General features: G+C 56.0%; 1 protein-coding gene across 2 annotated transcripts in view; it reads left to right on the top strand.

The window, feature by feature from the left end:
* The first annotated feature begins 415 nt into the window (after nt 1-415).
* The window catches only part of LOC133350153 (tumor protein p53-inducible protein 11-like), a 67,415-nt gene continuing 49,218 nt past the window's right edge, over nt 416-18,612 (top strand). For both annotated transcript variants that reach the window (XR_009756018.1, XM_061564175.1), the window contains exons 1-2: nt 416-810; nt 2,560-2,731. Coding sequence is in view for 1 of the 2 variants with exons in the window: in XM_061564175.1 (XP_061420159.1) it covers nt 2,603-2,731 (129 nt within the window). In the remaining variant the exon portion in view is untranslated. The remainder of the gene's footprint in view (nt 811-2,559; nt 2,732-18,612) is intronic.

Below are 18,612 nucleotides of genomic sequence, written 5' to 3'. Positions count from 1 at the left end.
TAAAGGCCGGCACGGCACACGAGGAGGTGGGTTGCCAGCACCACGCCCGGCCGCATTTGTCTCCCTAATGGCGATATTTACAGATCGTACCATGTACTAATTTGAGGCTGAGTCGACCTAGGAGAGGCCCAATGCCAGTTCAGATAATCACCACTGTTGCTGACCACGAGGGAGTGTCGAACTGGGGTCGCGCTCACCACGACACCACCACTGCCACACCCCCCGCCCTCAGCCCCCAACGCTCTCACCAAACCACGCGCCCCCCCCCCCGTCCTGCCGACTCTGGCCTCCTCGCCCGCCCGCCCGCGCAGACCAACGTCACCCGCGGCACAACAAAGACTCCCACAAAGACTCCCACGCGCCGAGCGCAGGAAGCGAGGGAGGGAGTAGCGAGAGGGAGCGCTCGGAGGGGGAGGGGGCACAGGCAGTCGCGGGGGGAGCCACTCGCTTCGTCTCAGCCTGGGAATCGACCGCTCGGTTTTGACTCTCCTGCCGCCCCAGCGCCGTCGTGCGGGGCGCGCTCCCTGCCTCGTCAAGTTCTCTTGCGCAGGGCGCTTCGTGGCCACCCGCGTGCGCAGGGCGCTTCGTGGTCAAGCGGCAGCGCAGGGCGCGTCCGTGGTCTCCCTCTCTCTCGCGCTGCAGGGCGCTCCGTGGGCGCTGCGTTCTCCAGGGAGCTCCGGTGGCCACTCGCTCTTGCAGGGGGGAGCCCGGGACGCGCGACTCCCGGCTGGCATCCAGGAACTCGCGAGCCCTGGGACCGCGCGCGGGAGACGAGGCCGCGGGAGACGCGACGCGTCTTTATCCAGCGAGGTGCCGAGATGATGTCCGCATGCACACACGTGTCCTCGCATGCGTTTACACATACGTGTACACACAGGCGATACAGAAACACAGGCATGCACAAAGGGAGCACGCACGCATGTTCATGCGTGTCCATACACACGTTTATACACGTGCACGTACACATGTGTACGCACACACCCCCGCATACAAAAACAAAGATCCCCGTATAGCCTTACCCAAACGAGACTGTTGGGACAAGTCCCGTATATGCACACATTCACGTATATACACAGTCCGTGTACGCGCAGACGTCTGTACATATACACGCACGCACGCACGTGTAAACAGGGACACACGCATGCATACATAATGAGCGCGACGCATTTGCAATTCACTGCGCGATGCCCTTGGTGGGTCCCGCTTTGCTGGAGTTTACTGGAGCCGTGAGCTCTGCGAGGTCAGTGCTGCGTCTGTGCTGGGTCAGTGCTGGGTCAGTGCTGGGTCAGTGCTGGGTCAGTGCTGGGTCAGTGCTGGGTCAGTGCTGGATCAGTGCTGGATCAGTGCTGGATCAGTGCTGGATCAGTGCTGGATCAGTGCTGGATCAGTACTGGGTCTGAGCTGGATCAGTTGTTGGATCAGTGCTGCGTCTGTGCTGGATCAGTGCTGGATCAGTGCTGAATCAGTGCTGAATCAGTGCTGGATCAGTGCTGGATCAGTGCTGGATCAGTGCTGGGTCTGAGCTGGGTCTGAGCTGGATCAGTTGTTGGATCAGTGCTGCGTCTGTGCTGGATCAGTGCTGGATCAGTGCTGAATCAGTGCTGGATCAGTGCTGGATCAGTGCTGGATCAGTGCTGGGTCAGTGCTGGGTCTGAGCTGGATCAGTGCTGGATCAGTGCTGAATCAGTGCTGGATCAGTGCTGGGTCTGAGCTGGATCAGTGCTGGGTCTGAGCTGGATCAGTGCTGGGTCTGAGCTGGATCAGTGCTGGATCAGTGCTGGGTCAGTGCTGGGTCTGAGCTGGATCAGTGCTGGATCAGTGCTGGGTCTGAGCTGGATTAGTGCTGGGTCTGAGCTGGATCAGTGCTGGGTCTGAGCTGGATCAGTGCTGGATCAGTGCTGGATCAGTGCTGGGTCAGTGCTGGGTCTGAGCTGGATCAGTGCTGGATCAGTGCTGGATCAGTGCTGGCCACAGCACCCCCTTGTGCGTCGTTTCGACCTTCATCGGTGCTCGCTATCGGCAATTGTCCCAAACAGAATGCAGACTGGGGTAGGCCTTTATTGTTGTGGTGTAAAGGTGTGTGGCTGTGCAGGTCTGCGAGTCTGCTGGTGTGTCTGTGTGTCGGTGTGTGTGCTCTGTGCGTGTCACTTGACACCCTGGTCACCCTTGCGAACGAGATGTTCAAGGGATTATATAGTGGGAATATTCAAAACACAAACATTCTCAGAGAGCGAAAACTTCACATCACAGCCTCAGCTCTCTCTGTCTGTGTGATAGATGAAGAGAGCGCGAGAGAGGAGATGAGAGGGGGAGGTGGGCTGGCTTGGAGTCGGAAGTATCGGCGTAAGGCACTACCACTAGAATACTCGGTATGCCTATCCATAATAACCCTAAATTATGAACCAATTTGTGGGAATATAGAGCAGTTCACAACTCACGCGAGATGGATGTGTGGTTCTAAAATAACTCTGCGTTCCGTACTCTGCGGGCTGAGCGTCAGCACTCGTCAGGCGGTGGATGTGACTCCCGCACCCCCCTCTTCCCCCGCTGCTCGTGCAGGGCACGGAGTGGGGGCGCTGGCTCGGAGAGGCTCGGGGCGCCCATGGCGACCAAGACGCACGGGCCGCTGCTGAAGAAGCACAGCCAGACGGATCTGCTGAGTCGGCTCAAGACGCGCAAGATCCTCGGCGTGGGAGGCGAGGATGACGACGGAGAAGTTCATCGCTCGAAGGTGAGCGGCGGCGGCGATTCGTGGTGGCGACATTGGTGGAGGTGGTGGTTGGTCTGCTCGACCTCAAAGGAGTGCCGGCTACGACGTGTAAACATCGTTACTGGGGAGACAAAGGCGGTCGGGCGTGGTGCTGGCCACCCACCCCTTAGTGTACCGATCCGGCCTTCATAGGTTCTCGCTAACAGCTCTGCAGGGCTTTAGGCGATGTGAATTATGGTGAGAATGGCTGTGCGTGCGTCAGACAGCGCCTGCCGACAATAGCGCGTGGATGGGTCATCGAGTACGTAACGATCACAACAATGTTGATGGTGGTGGTGTTGGTGATGGTGAAGTGCTACTGATGAAGGGGAAGGGCTGTGGATGGTGGCGATCACTTTGCGCTGGCGAGAGGTCACCGCGAGCTGCTGAAGAGCTCCATTCAGCGCGACACGCGCGCGGGGAGACGCGGGTCGTGTTCCAGGTTGGGTCTCGCCCCTGTTGCTCGGCACTGCGACAGGTGCCTGGACCCTCCCCCCACTCCACGTGGTGTGACCACGGCGACCGTGGCCACACCACGTGGTTACCTCCTGTAGGGCCGTGTGTGGCCACGGTCGCTGTGGCCACACGCGACCCGGCAGGCGCCCCTCGCGGCGCTCTCACCAGGCCGCCAGTGGGCGACCCCCCGTGCCCGCAGTGCCCTCGCGGCGAGACGCGCGAGACCTTTGCACGCCGGCCACGGCGACTGAGGCGACAGAGGAGTCTGGCGACAGGCGAAGTCCACGAGGCACACAAAGCCCCCCCCGCTCCCCCCCGTGTTGTCCCACGGAAGACGGTTGACCGACACGGCCACCGCGTGCCTTTGTGTGCGCTCTCCGTGTGTGCTCTCCGTGTGTACACGGGTGGTGCACGCTGCGTGCACACGTGTGTGTGTGTGTTGTCGTTTAAGTGTCTACGTGTGTTTGCACGCGTGTGCGTTTTATGTGGGTGCATGTTGGAGAGCGGTGGTGCAACGGTTAGCGCAATGCGATACGAACCCAGCGATCCGATTTCGATTTCTGCTCACGGCCAATATCTGAACAAGTCCTGGGCCTCCCCTAAGTCGACTCGGCCTCAAATTAGTACTTAGTTACGATGTGTAAACATTGTCACTCGGAAGATAAAGGCGGCCGGACGTGGTCCTGGCGACCCTTCCCTTCGTGTGCCCTGTCGGCCTTCATAGGCGCTGCTCTCGAACAGCACTTACCCCCCCAGGCTGCTAAGGCTATACGCAGGAGCGCTGTGCGTTGTTACGCGTGCAGGTTCGACCGGTCCAGCAGTTGGGTGACAATGGGGCTCACTGTGCGCCCCCATTGCAGTCGTCGCACGCTGTGCCAGTGGCTGTAATCGCAGCCACTGGCACAACACCGCGACCGGCAATGAGCTGTGGTGCGGCGGTGAGCGCACCGCGCTGTGATTCCGAACGTTGGAGTTCGATTCGCGGCCACGGCTGTAATCAGCGGCGAGTGATGCTCCGATCCGGTCCTGCGTGTCCCCCCCTCCGACTCCGTCACCAACTCGCGCGAGAGACCAACACGGTGAAGCATGGCTAAACAACCTCCGTGAGCGACACGGTCATGGGGTGGGCCGTCATCCAGCAGCGGTATCGACACGGGGCAGTGCTACAATGATGATGAAACTGGCACCGAAGCGGAGGGAGGGGGGGTTGGCATCTTTCCCTCGCCAAACCTCGCAGTTGCAGGTTGTTCCCGCCTCGCGTGGTGAGAGCGGCCTCATCGCCCTGCGCGCAGCCAAGAGGCGCACTCGGCAGACAGAGCCCGCAGTGTCTCCTCGCGCTGCCCCAGGTCTGTGAATGGGAGCCAGTGGGGTGGGGGCAGCGCAGACGCGAGGCCTCACTCCAGTGAATCTGGCCGAGAGATTCCCCGCGCGTCAGACAAAGATCGCCCGTGTAGCCTTGAGCCGATCGTTGGGGCAAGTGCTGTTAGCCCAGACCCTAAGAAGTGGGGTGGCCAGCACCACGCCCGGCCGCCTTTGCCTCCCCAGTGGCAATGTTTACACACCGCACCAGGTATTCATTTAAGACTGAGTCGACCTAGGGGAGGCCCAGGACCGATTAAAATATTCCAACGTAAAATCGAACTCGGGTAGCCGAGGTTGTCAGCGCGCTCCACTGACTGTGCCCTCCACTTCGGGGGTTTCCCCGGATTCTCCGCTTTCTCTGACCTCTGAACCCTTCTGAGAAAACAAAGCACACTCCACGCCTTGGGTGGCTCAGTGAAGCTCCCTCGGCTTTAAATCCAGAGCAGCAGCATCGTCATTATTATTATCATCATGGCCATTACCATTATTCAACTTTCACAAGAGACGGGCGCTTTCATCAAGTGGCTCTCAGCTGCGTCCGCACAAGGGAAGTAATTGATCGAGCGAGCGAGTCGCCGGTCCGCTCCGTGCTCCGCGTGAAGGGTTCCCTCTCTCTCTCTCGCTGCGTGGACGTCTTCCAAATGTTTCACAATTCGCCACCACGGCCACCACCACCACCGCAGCAGCAGCTGTGCATTTACCCCGGCCTCGCGCGCCGTGGGTCCCCGCACGCCCGGGTTGCCCAACCCGCAACCGAGCTCCGCCGCGCGGCTCTTTCGTAACAGACAGCGGTCTGCGTGACGCGTGCGCGCACACACACGAGCGTGTCTATACGCACACGTGTACGCGTGCACACGTGTGTGCGCGTGTGCCGTGCAATGACTCAATAGTCTCCGGAACGCTGCTGCCCAGGCTGTAGTAAGGATTATCGGCGTAAGGCGCGCTACCACCAGAGTACAAGGTGCGACTAGACGTGAGAGAATAGTACAGTACAACAGTAGATGTTGTTGTTGTGCTCGACATTGCCCCACAATCTAGCCCGGCAGCAGCCTATAGCAACTTGTTCTATGAATATGATCCGCGAGATTTTGGGCGATTCCCCTTCTTCATTGCACATCACGCAGAAGGTCCATTTCCCGAAACGTCGCCGATGCTATACAAATATAATTGTGTTTTAAGCCAGCGTTGTTGACAATTGTGGCGTGTTGTTGTTGATTATTCTAATGCACCACTGCCAACGCCGCAGCAGCGTCACCAGATGATGCGCTTCACGTAGACAGCGGTCTGATGAGATCGCGGGCACTTCGGGAGATGTGGGTCAGCGTCGCCCTTTTGTGCTGCGCAGGATGTGTGGCGGCGGCGCCGTGCAGCTCTTACTTTGCATTTTAGATTCGCGTCGTGTGTTGTTCGCCACGACGTCCGACGTTTCGCTGCACGTGCCGGGAGCTTCATCGGTTCGGGAAAGTTGCTCATAATCAGTTCCTGCTGACGAGGTAGCTGTCTTCGCACGCGGAGCGAAACGTCGGACATCGTGCCAAAAATGCTTCGGAGGGAAAAATGTTCCTCAATTTTCTGCGATCCTGGTCACATATACACAAACACGTAACGATGTCTGTACCACTAACAATGGGGGGAAATCGCCAAGGCAATCGATGGGTTCCGGCCGGTTCATCACCGGTTATAAATAAAGACCATCATCTCTGTGTCTATATTTGTCTGTCCCACAGCCTCGGGGCAGAGATCTCAATCAGCACCGCCCGAGGGAGTAAAACTCGTTGTCTCCTTAACGAACTATGTCTTTGATGACCCAGAGACCGCTCCTACGAAACGAACCAAATCCAACTCAATGGCACCAACCTTGTAGCAAAATATTTATAGAAGGCAAACGTGTCGGACAACAGCCCTTCTACAGAGCGGACACATCTGCACTGACCAGTCTGGTGAAATACGGTTAAATCACACCCACGACCTGAAATGTTCATTCGTCCACTCGGAACTTTAATCAACTCTTTTTTTTTCTTGTGGTTCAATTCCTCGGTCCACTCTCGAAGGCTGGAAACCCCCGGCAAGCCGTGCCCAGCGTAACGCGGCTGATAATGCCGATAACGTCATCACGCTACTCCCCCACCACCTTCCGTCCAGCGGCACACGCGGGATTATTGGAGGAAGCGAGCCGATAGTCGGTCGACCTTTGCACTCATTCCTCCTTGGCCGGACGCCTGTGCCCAACATCCCTGTGCCAAGTCCCCCGCGGTTCTCCGTGACTCCAGGCGGGGGCTGGGGTCGATCCTCAGCTCGGCTCCACGTTAACGATTCCCATGAACCGCGTGAACCCTGCGTGCGGTGGGGGAGGGAGCGGTGGCGCAGTGGTTAGCGCACTGTACGAGGAACTCTGGCCATGGCTGATATTGGTGATATCTGAACTGGGCTTGGGTATTCCCCCCCCCACGCCGTCCCCCGCACTTTATCAACCTGCGCTGCTGACCAGTGTGGTGAAGATGGACGATCGTGTTAAGAGCTGTGAGAGGTTGCGTTGTGGGTAGCATGGGGCACTGCAGTAAAATAAAATAGCGTGCTGTGCTCGCCGCCTTCACAACCAGCGCGGTGAAGTATGGTCAAATAACCCGCATGACTGACACGGCGTGGGAAGGCCTTCATCCAGCAGTGGATGAACATGTTAAGTGTTATCATTATTATTACTGGAAACACGACACGCTGTCTCAACACGTTTGATAGCCACGTTAGAAGGAATGTAACGCGTCCGATAGGTCGTCTACCGAGGGAGATGGAGCGATTAAAGCAGTTCGTGAGCAGATCTTGGGGGTATTCCTGGCATCGCAGGATCGTGAGATGTGGCGGCTCCTTGGGGGTAGAACCTCATCTAGCAATGGATTAATTATGGCTGATGATGATGATAATGAGCAACAGTTTCGTCTCATCCAACCACCACACTGCAGGTCACAACCCACTTCCTTGTGCGTTCGTTTGTTGTCATTCCCCCGCACCTCCGATTTGCACGGTTGGCTACGTACGGTGCGAAAAAAGTTCAACGTACTGTACAGACACACGTGTACTCACCCGCCCACTCACTCACCCACCCACCCACTCACCACACTGCACGTCACAACAACTCACCCACCCACTCACCCACCCACTCACCACACTGCATGTTACAACAACTCACCCACCCACCCACTCACTCACCCACCCACTCACCCACCCACTCACCCACCCACTCACCACACTGCATGTCACAACAACTCACCCACCCACTCACCACACTGCATGTCACAACAACGCACCCACCCACCCACCACACTGCATGTCACAACAACTCACCCACCCACCCACTCACCACACTGCATGTCACAACAACGCACCCACCCACTCACCCACCCACTCACCACACTGCATGTCACAACAACGCACCCACTCACACACCCACTCACCACACTGCTTGTCACAACAACGGACTCACCCACCCACTCACCCACCCACTCACCACACTGCATGTCACAACAACGCAACCCACTCACCCACCCACCTACTCACCGCACCGCAGAACACAACACTTCTCTGGCCGCTTCTCCCCTCGCATTGCCTCACTTTAGAATTCCCTCCACCCATGATCATCATCATCCTCGTAGAATAAATAACCTTTTCCAATTTGAGAGGCGGTTACAACTTTAATATCCGTGGCAATAATCGGGTCGCGCGTCTCCTGTGCATCAAGCTGGGGTCCGGCAGGAGGACAGAGAGCGCCAGGCGATGGGGGAGGGGGGGGGGGATGAGGGAGGGAAGAGGGGGGGGGCGATGGGGGAGGGGCGATGGGGGAGGGAAGAGGGGGGGCGATGGAGGAGGGAAGAGGGGGGGGCAATGGAGGAGGGGCGATGGGGGAGGGAAGAGGGGGGGGGCGATGGGGGAGGGAAGAGGGGGGGGCGATGGAGGAGGGAAGAGTGGGGGCAATGGGCGGAGGGGCGATGGGGGAGGGAAGAGGGGGGGGCGATGGGGGAGGGGGGAGGGAAGAGGAGAGGGGGCGATGGGGGAGGGAAGAGGGGGGGAGGCAATGGAGGAGGGGCGATGGGGGAGGGAAGAGGGGGGGGGCGATGGGGGAGGGGGGAGCAGACATCAACAGCTGTTGCCACGATGGAATCTCGCTCTTGATTGTCACTGTGCTGTTTGTTGCTGTCCGCTTGCGAGCCGTTGTTTGTTGTTGTTTTGGAATGTCCTCAGCAACCGTGCAACAACAACATCGCCGCACGGCAGATCGTTAGTCTTGACATTGCAGAGAGCGCGCGGGCGGGAGGAAGCTTCTAGACAATGGGCGAGAGAGCAGCAGAGAGCGGCGTGTGGATGAGTGCTCTCGCAGGCTGCTGCGGCGGCGGGGGAGATTGAAGCGGATCAGCGTGGGCCGAGGCGAACACCAAAGTGATGGCGCGGCGCAGCGTCCTGCGGCATGTGCCCGCGTCGTGAGTCACGGAGTGCTCCATCGCCACGGTCACAGAGAGACCACGGAGTCTAGACAAGGAAGAACAATCGTGCCCGTGCGGGGATTCCGAAACGTGTTTTTTTTCTGTAACCGCGTTGTTTCCCCAACATGCCTCTGTTCTGGGAAGTAATGTTTTGAAGTACGCGCTGTAATATCATTAGCGCTGTAATGTCATTAGCGCTGTAATATCATTCGCCACGGTACCGGTAGCACCAAGGCTTCGTGCGCCGTGAACAGGGCGTCTGTACACGCCGCGATTCACCGATGGGGCTCGGATAGCGGCTGTGGCCGCACGTTTTGGGGAAACCGATCGATCAATGTGGCCGGTTGCCTCCAGGGCAAGTGCCTACTCATAATAATGTCACCTCGATCACAGCGCTCGCTCGCTCGCTCGCTCTCGCAGAGAGAGACGGAGCGAGAGGGGACGACTCCACAGATGAGGAGCGCTGAGAAGCCGCCACCGAATCCCCCACGAAGCTCTGCTGTCCCCTGTCATCATTGAGGGGTTCCAGACACAGATCGACGGGAGTGAAGTTTCGTTTACATCGCATCAGCGGAACGAGTTACCGTGACCCCGCGTCACAGACGGAGCGAACGCAGCAACGCTTCCCATCCGAACTGTGTCGCGTGAACACGGTCCCCGTGTCGCGTGAACACGGTCCCCGTGTCGCGTGAACACGGTCCCCGTGTCGCGTGAACACGGTCCCCGTGTCGCGTGAACACGGTCCCCGTGTCGCGTGAACACAGTCTCCGCGTGTCCTCATTCAAACTTGTCGTCGTCGTTGAGCTCCAAGCGCATGACGCGCGTCGCTTTGTGGGATCTGTTCCCCCTACCAGGCGCAATCATCCGCCGGCTGGTGGCGCGTGACGTCCACCGGAGGCCCCGCGGCCGACCGCGGGGTCGTCCGACGGTCGTGGCGCGTCCTCCTCCCGCTGCTGCTGCTCAGAGATTGCGCCGGAGCGGCGAGAGAGGCGATATCCCCACGCACCCTGGCGGCGTGCGTGGGGATGCCAGGGGCAATGGTGGTGGTGGTGGTGCTGACGGCAGCTCTGCCTAGAGCTATGGTGGATGTCGCTGTGATGGGGGTAGCTGCTCTTGGTTGTAACTGTGGTGGTGGTTGTGGCGGTGATGGTGGTTGTTGTTGTGAGGATGTTGGTGACGCTGTCTTTGGTGGTTGTGACTGTGGTGGTTGTGACTGGTGGTTGTGGTTGCGGTGATGGTGATGTGTTTGAGTTGAGAGGTGGGAGCAGTTTGGGTCAAATGATGGGAAATCTGGGTAACGTGGGGGACAAAAGGAGGTGTTTGAGGCCGGGGGCTGGATGACTTAAACCGTGACATTGCCCTCGCATTCACCCACCCCACACACAGACCCATCGCCAAAACGAGAACTCACACGGGGCGAGTCTGGCCTGGAGACGCAAGCGGCAATATTTCTCGTCAGTATTACCATTGTTGTTGTTGTTGTGGTGGTGTTTGTGGTAATACGAGTCGAGTAAATGTTCCAGGAAGTCTGTGACGAGATGAGATTTACGCACAAATCGAGTCCATCCTCCCCCACCCCCGCCCCTCCCCGACCTCAATACCGCTCCCCGCGGGTTGTTGTTGGACGGTCACAGGGGTGGGGGTAACGACGTTAGGGGCAGGGGTTGTAACCTCTTTTTTACTGAGGGCCAAATAGCATTTTATAATTCATGTGTCAGCTACCACACGTGAACAACGACAAAGACCCCCCGTATAGCTTTAACAGATTGTTGGGGCAAGTGCATTTAGCGTGCACCTCTGAAGGCTGGTACGAACACACGAGGGGGCGGGTGGCCAGCAACACACCCGGCCGCCTTTGTCTCCTTCGTGGCGATTTCTACACATGGTGACTAGTGTAGTAACTAGTGTAGCTAGCCTGGTGGTCACTGCCATAGGTTGTTATTCTGTTAAGGGGAAAGTTACCCCGTGTGTTGGATTGAATAAATGTCTTGCTTCCAAGTCTACGTCTGCGACCAAGTTGAACCCACTACACACTTAATGGGCTCATTTGCATAACGCTTTTAAATAGATGAGAAAAATGCCCAAAATGTTATCCACGTCGTCTTATGGATGGACTATCCCCGGCCATTGTAATGTGGAGTTTACATCACCACGCTCGGAGATGAAGCCCGAGATGAGCGCTGCTGACTTGACGCGGTCCCCACGTGGTGATGGGATTGCCCCACCACGGAGAGCCCCCCTACAGTGGATTTGGCCTACTCTTCCACGCTATGCAGACGTCTTGCTCGAGGAAGTGCCGTGAAATCGAATTCTATTCGACTCTTTCGCATGATGGCAGCAGCTAAATGTCACCGTCGAGCTCTGCTGGCCACGAGAGGGCTTAGAGGGAGAGTTCGTGTCGTGTTGCTGTTCCTCCTCCGTTAAAGGGGGACAGACCACAGTGGGTTCAATGTGCTCTCCATAGTTTGAGTTGCATGGCCACAACCGCATTGCTGTGACCGTGCCTTTCATTTCCTATTGAGGTTACGTAGAATAAAAGCAACGTTTATGCTTGTAAAATCAATAGGGCATTTTTATATTAAAATTAACCTCGTTTGAAAAACATCCCGCTCGGGGCACGTCCTGACACGTGCGTGTAGCCGTAGAGGGCCGTGATTACCAGGCCACGCAGGAGCTGCTTTTGTTTGAGTAATCGGTGCCAATTCTGTTGCCTCTCAGCGGCTCTGCCAATTTCCTCTCCGTTGAAGGAGAGTTTGCGCCTAGCCCACCTTCCTCTCGCATCCTCGTCTTTTTAAATTACACAATTAATTAATTAGGTCACGATTGACTTAAGTATACAAAACAAAAATTTACCTCTGTATGAGTGAATGGCTTAAACAACGAATGAGTGAATGAATGTTTGCACGATTAATTTGTGAATCAATGTATGAATGAATTAATACATTAATAATATGTATTTGTCTATAAACGGATGGACGCGCTAGTTCCAGAATGGATCGGTGATTGCATTCATGAATGAATGCATTGTTCAGTAAGTAAATGAATGACTAAATACATATACGAATTAATGGATGGATAACCTAATACGTTAATGAAGTGTTCATTTTATTATTGGGCTTGTTTACCCAGGAAATCCTCGCTGAGTCTCAAGACCCTTTTTCAGGAGGGTCATGCCAGTTTTTCGCAGGGGGGCGATGCTGCTGCCCTGTCTCATCCTCATTGCAGCACAGCAGGCGGAGAGAGAACACACACAGAGACTCCACACGGAGAGGCGCACGAGTCGGGCATCGGGCCCAGGGCCTTCTTGCTTTCTTACCACTGCGTCACTACTGAATGAATTAGTGAATTAATTGGTGAATTCATTGATGCGAGCTGGTGTTGTGCGCACCGCTGCTCTCGATCCTTTGCGTGGTTGAGTCGGCCTCTCTACTCTGTGAAGGAAGCGACGAATTGTTCACATGAATGAGTGAATAGAAATAACAATAATGATGATGATAGTTCCCGGAGAATCTAGGGGCTACGTCATGGAGTTTGTGGCCTGCTCCACGTGGGAGCGCGGGAGTCACTCCTGCAGGGGCCAAGAGCTCCTGGCCTCAGCCTCATGGCGCTCTCCTCTCCCTGCGCCTGTTCTTAACCAGGCTCAACTCCGTATTGTGTTCCTCCGCTTGTCACCCACTGCCTCCTCCTTCTCATACTATACGAGAACATCGTTTTTATCCTGACCCACTTCCTGCCTGGATTCCTGTCTGTCTGCCTGGCGAGAGAGTGTGCGTGCTCGATAGTGACGTCACCTGCATCCCACAGCGTTGAGCCACGTTCGTTCGTGTCGACGTCACGCCCCTCCCCCCACCCACCCACCTTGCACCCCTACCATGGCTACAGGATATTATACAAAAGATTTGCTGGCTGACTGGCTGGAGGAAGGGTCACGTGCAGGCTGCTCGTCTCGAAACAAAATAAATATGCCGACTCTGTCTCGACGGCGTCTTGAGACGCTGTCGCATTTGGACTCTACAACTCCACATTGCACTCTATTGGATCCACCGTTGTATGGTTCACTCGAATACCCCGTAAGTGGACTTGTCGAGCCTCGCGCAGAGCCGGATTGCGGGTGAACACGGCACCGAATCGAGTCTCGTGGAGCCGACTCGGGCTGCGCGGAGTTCACGGATCGCAGCATTACTACGCAGACACCGCTCTCATCCCTTCCACATCTGTCCCTCCACCGATAACAACAACAACGCGCGCGCGAGTGACGCACCGCAATCATCTGCATCCACCGCAATGTAAACAATACGCGTGCGTTATTGGCTGCACAAGCTGGACATGAATTGTGGAAAAGCAAGCACGTGCGTGTTTACTCTGCATGTATAAGCGAGGGTGAGCGAATGCGTGACCGCTTATCTCTCTCTGTGTGTGTGTCGAGCGTCATTATCGGTTCATTGGCCGTGTAAGTAACGCCGTGTGGGACGCTGCCCGGTCTATCGCTCGATACGACGGGCTCGGTCTTCTCGGGAGCAGCTTTGCCCTCTCATTTCCATGATTTAGAAACGTGGAGCCCTTTACAGGGACACCGACGCCGGCTTGAGACATTGAGAGAGGCTGGCCTGCCTGCGATCCTCCCTGGGCTCAACCACAATGCAGGAGCTCAGATTCTTGAAGAACTGGACACAGGCCCATCAGTGAGCTTCCTGGCAGGCGAGGTGTGCGTGGCCTGTGGCCTCCTGTAGCCCGCAGTCCAGCCACCGCGTGCCCAAGCAGCCTTTGTTTGGGCGGATAGAGGGGAGGCGATGCGGGGGCCCGGCACCGGCGAGAGAGACGACAGACGCGGACGCCCTCGCCTCTGCAGAAGCCGTAATGCAAAACATGTCTCCGTGTAGCTCAGAGGGGGGGGGGGGGGGGGGTTGCGTGGAACGGTGGTTGGGGGGGGGGGCAGATCGAAGCCACAGGGGTCGGATGGCCCCGTACATCGACGCTGATGACTGTGATCGTGGCGACGGTGGTTGCTGATGGCAGTGATGGTTGTGGTGGTGCCGATGGTGATGGTGGCGCCCCTACTAATGGTGGATTGCAATGCTAGCGCTGCTGGTGGCGGTGACGCTTCTCCACCGGGTTCGGCTTGGCTCTGTTGATTCTGTAAATGATTGTGTGCGTCACGGTAGACGTGTAGGAAGCAAGTGTATTACCACCACCACCACACCGCCACCAGCACCTGCTAGAGACACGTGCAGGCTGCCTCGAGGTCGTCACCTGCAGACTCACGGCCCCACAGTTGGTGGTCGTGGTCGCTCTTTGTTAGTTTAACGTTTGCACCGCTGCGTCAGCAGTAGAACCTAATACTAACGCGCGTGTGTGTTAGGGGTCTGGTGGAATCGAATCCTTCGTAACACAATTGCCACTGACAATTACTGACCTTTACGTTTCGTGGACTGAATATAAATTGCAGCAATGTCGACTTGTAATGACGCGGCCTTTATCGGATCCTTCGTTATTTCATTCACAATCCAAGGGCCTCCCCACGCCGTGTCGGTCATAAGGAATGTTTAGCGGCGCTGCAACACGCTGCTCAGTGCGGGTTGGGGCCCAGACACGACTTGAATATCACACACCGCTGACGTTAGTCGTGGCCGGGAATCCAACTCAGTTCGCCGGGGTTCAGAGCGCAATTGGCTCACCACTGCGCCTCCACTCCCCTCTTGTGTAGTGGCGCTTTCATAAATAATGCTACAAGACAATGCCGGGATATCTACATCTGTTGTATCCCGGGTGTCATTTGCTTGAGGGGTAATTAGTCTCCAGGGACTCTCACGGAGTTAAGTGAAGGCCATACGGCGTATTTTTTTTACGGCACGCGTTTAGGAGCCTTAATTCAATCTCTCGGAGAAAAAAAACCGCAATCACCTTTGCTGGCGAACGTTGATCAATCTGCGCGATGACGAACGAGTCACGGGTCATCGCCGCTCGGTGGCTTTATCGCCCCGCTGCCTGGGGCACCGTCGTGACGGGCTGATGGGCGCGCGTGCTAATGTCAGCGCGTACCCCCCCCCCCCACGCTGCGAACGTTATAATGAGGGAATGCTCATCAGCAAGGACGGGGACCTCCCACCGCGTAGCCTACATAGACTGCAGGCGAAAGTGCCGCGAGTGAGCATCTGTGAGTGTAAGTGGCACACAGAGAGAGAGAGCGTGAGTGAGCGGGTGGTGTGGCCAGCAGCACGCCCGGCCCCACCGGGGTGGTCACGCCGCACCGGGGTGGTCACGCCGCACCGGGGTGGTCACGCCGCACCGGGGTGGTCACGCCGCAGCGGCTGCTCGTTGAAGGGGAGGCGCAGCACCGGTTCGGTTATTCGCCACTGATGTTGGTCGTGTCCACGCATGGAACTCGGGTGGCCGGGTTCGTAGCACCGCTGCGCTAGCCACTGCGCTAACCCTCCACCTCGGAGTGATCGCCAAACCCGATGCATGGAGTCGTTCTACCGAGAGCCAATGGGAGCGCCTGACACATCCTACAATACCTAAAAAAACACGTCCGCTGAGGGAGATGGAGCGATGAGGTCGACTCGTGTGCAGGAGCGAGATGGATTTTTGCATCGCCGGACCGTAACGGCTTGGGGATTCCTTAATCTGGCAGTGGATAAAGCATATCTATTGATGGTGTACAGTACATTGTTAATATTTACTGGAAAAAGCCTCACAAAGAGTCTCAAGCCTCTTGTTTTCAGGAGGTTCCTGCTACCCCGGGATGTTCTGTAAATGCCTTTCAAAATACTGAGAGGTTGGCTTCGTGTGGGAGGAAACCGGAATAGCCAGATAACCCCCATGGCCGCGCATAGCAAGGGGATAGCTCAAAGATCTGCGTGATGCACCAATCCTCGCGTGATCCACCAACCCTCGCCTCCAAAGCGCTGGGTCACCACTGGCGCGCATCGCCGCCACCACCACGCCGAGCGTCTCCGTGACCACCACGCCGAGCGTCTCCGTGACCGCTTTGCAAGCGCGAGGCGCGGCTCGGACCGTCAACTCGGGGGTGGGGGGAGGTGGTGGGGGCAGGGGTTAGGACTGTAGGGGGTGGGGGGGGGAGGGTCGATTCATCACCAAACACTGGAAATGACCCCCTGCAACTCTTCCCCTCCTCTCACTGGCCTGTGTTTACATCTCCCGGTCTCGTTATGAGAGCCGCGCTCCGCTATTATTCGAAGACCTTTGTGACAAAGCGGTGCTGTCGACATCACATCCATCATCATCATCATCGTCCGCTGCTGGTGCTTCTGCTACCGTGACGGATGGCAGACGCCCGTGACAGAGATGGCAACGTCACGGACTTGGCATAGAAACGCGCCACGAACAGAGACGCGCAGCGACCCCTGACCCTGAGCAGCGCTCGTCAGCGCCGCCACGGACCCCCGCGTGTCACTGGACCAGACTCTCCCCAACCCCCCACCCCCTGCATTTCCGCCCCCCCCCCCACTCCACTGTCCCCCTTCGACCCCTTCAAAACTCATTTTCGCCTTTCTCCTGGGCGGTGCTTTACCAGCCGCTGGCTGTAAACTCAGAAAACAGCGTCCACTCCTTGCACGGGGTAGTTCACAATTACTAGAACCCTCTCAACGCCGAGGGTGGGTTGTAGTATATGGGTCTCACGCAGAGAACCATATACTTATATGGAGACCCATACACAGTACTCACGCACAGACTCATACACTCATATGGAGACCCATACACAGTACTCACGCACAGACTCATACACTCATATGGAGACCCATACACAGTACTCACGCACAGACTCATACACGCATATGGAGACCCATACACAGTACTCACGCACAGACTCATACACTCATATGGAGACCCATACACAGTACTCACGCACAGACTCATACACGCATATGGAGACCCATACACAGTACTCGCGCACAGACTCATACACTCATATGGAGACCCATACACAGTACTCACGCACAGACTCATACACTCATATGGAGACCCATACACAGTACTCACGCACAGACTCATACACTCATATGGAGACCCATACACTCATATGGAGACCCATACACTCATATGGAGACCCATACACAGTACTCACGCACAGACCCATACACTCATATGGAGACCCATACACTCATATGGAGACCCATACACTCATATGGAGACCCATACACAGTACTCACGCACAGACTCATACACTCATATGGAAACCCATACACAGTACTCACGCACAGACTCATACACCCATATGGAGACCCATACACAGTACTCACGCACAGACTCATACACTCATATGGAGACCCATACACAGTACTCACGCACAGACCCATACACTCATATGGAGACCCATACACTCATATGGAGACCCATACACTCATATGGAGACCTATACACAGTACTCACGCACAGACCCATACACTCATATGGAGACCTATACACAGTACTCACGCACAGACCCATACACTCATATGGAGACCTATACACAGTACTCACGCACAGACCCATACACTCATATGGAGACCCATACACAGTACTCACTCACAGACTCATACACTCATATGGAGACCCATACACAGTACTCACGCACAGACTCATACACTCATATGGAGACCCATACACAGTACTCACGCACAGACTCATACACTCATATGGAGACCCATACACAGTACTCACGCACAGACCCATACACTCATATGGAGACCCATACACTCATATGGAGACCCATACACAGTACTCACGCACAGACTCATACACCCATATGGAGACCTATACACAGTACTCACGCACAGACCCATACACTCATATGGAGACCCATACACTCATATGGAGACCCATACACAGTACTCACGCACAGACCCATACACTCATATGGAGACCCATACACTCATATGGAGACCCATACACAGTACTCACGCACAGACTCATACACCCATATGGAGACCCATACACAGTACTCACGCACAGACTCATACACTCATATGGAGACCCATACACAGTACTCACGCACAGACCCATACACTCATATGGAGACCCATACACTCATATGGAGACCCATACACAGTACTCACGCACAGACTCATACACCCATATGGAGACCCATACACAGTACTCACGCACAGACTCATACACTCATATGGAGACCCATACACAGTACTCACGCACAGACCCATACACTCATATGGAGACCCATACACTCATATGGAGACCCATACACAGTACTCACGCACAGACTCATACACTCATATGGAGACCCATACACAGTACTCACGCACAGACTCATACACTCATATGGAGACCATACACAGTACTCACGCACAGACTCATACACCCATATGGAGACCCATACACAGTACTCACGCACAGACTCATACACTCATATGGAGACCCATACACAGTACTCACGCACAGACTCATACACCCATATGGAGACCCATACACAGTACTCACGCACAGACCCATACACTCATATGGAGACCCATACACAGTACTCACGCACAGACTCATACACCCATATGGAGACCCATACACAGTACTCACGCACAGACTCATACACTCATATGGAGACCTATACACAGTACTCACGCA

Source organism: Lethenteron reissneri, chromosome 33, assembly GCF_015708825.2.
Source record: "Lethenteron reissneri isolate LAM-NWPU_2019-01 chromosome 33, ASM1570882v1, whole genome shotgun sequence".
In the NCBI taxonomy this organism is placed as follows: domain Eukaryota; kingdom Metazoa; phylum Chordata; class Hyperoartia; order Petromyzontiformes; family Petromyzontidae; genus Lethenteron; species Lethenteron reissneri.
The sequence above is the reverse complement of the archived record's forward strand: the minus strand, read 5'-3'. Positions and strand labels throughout refer to the sequence as shown.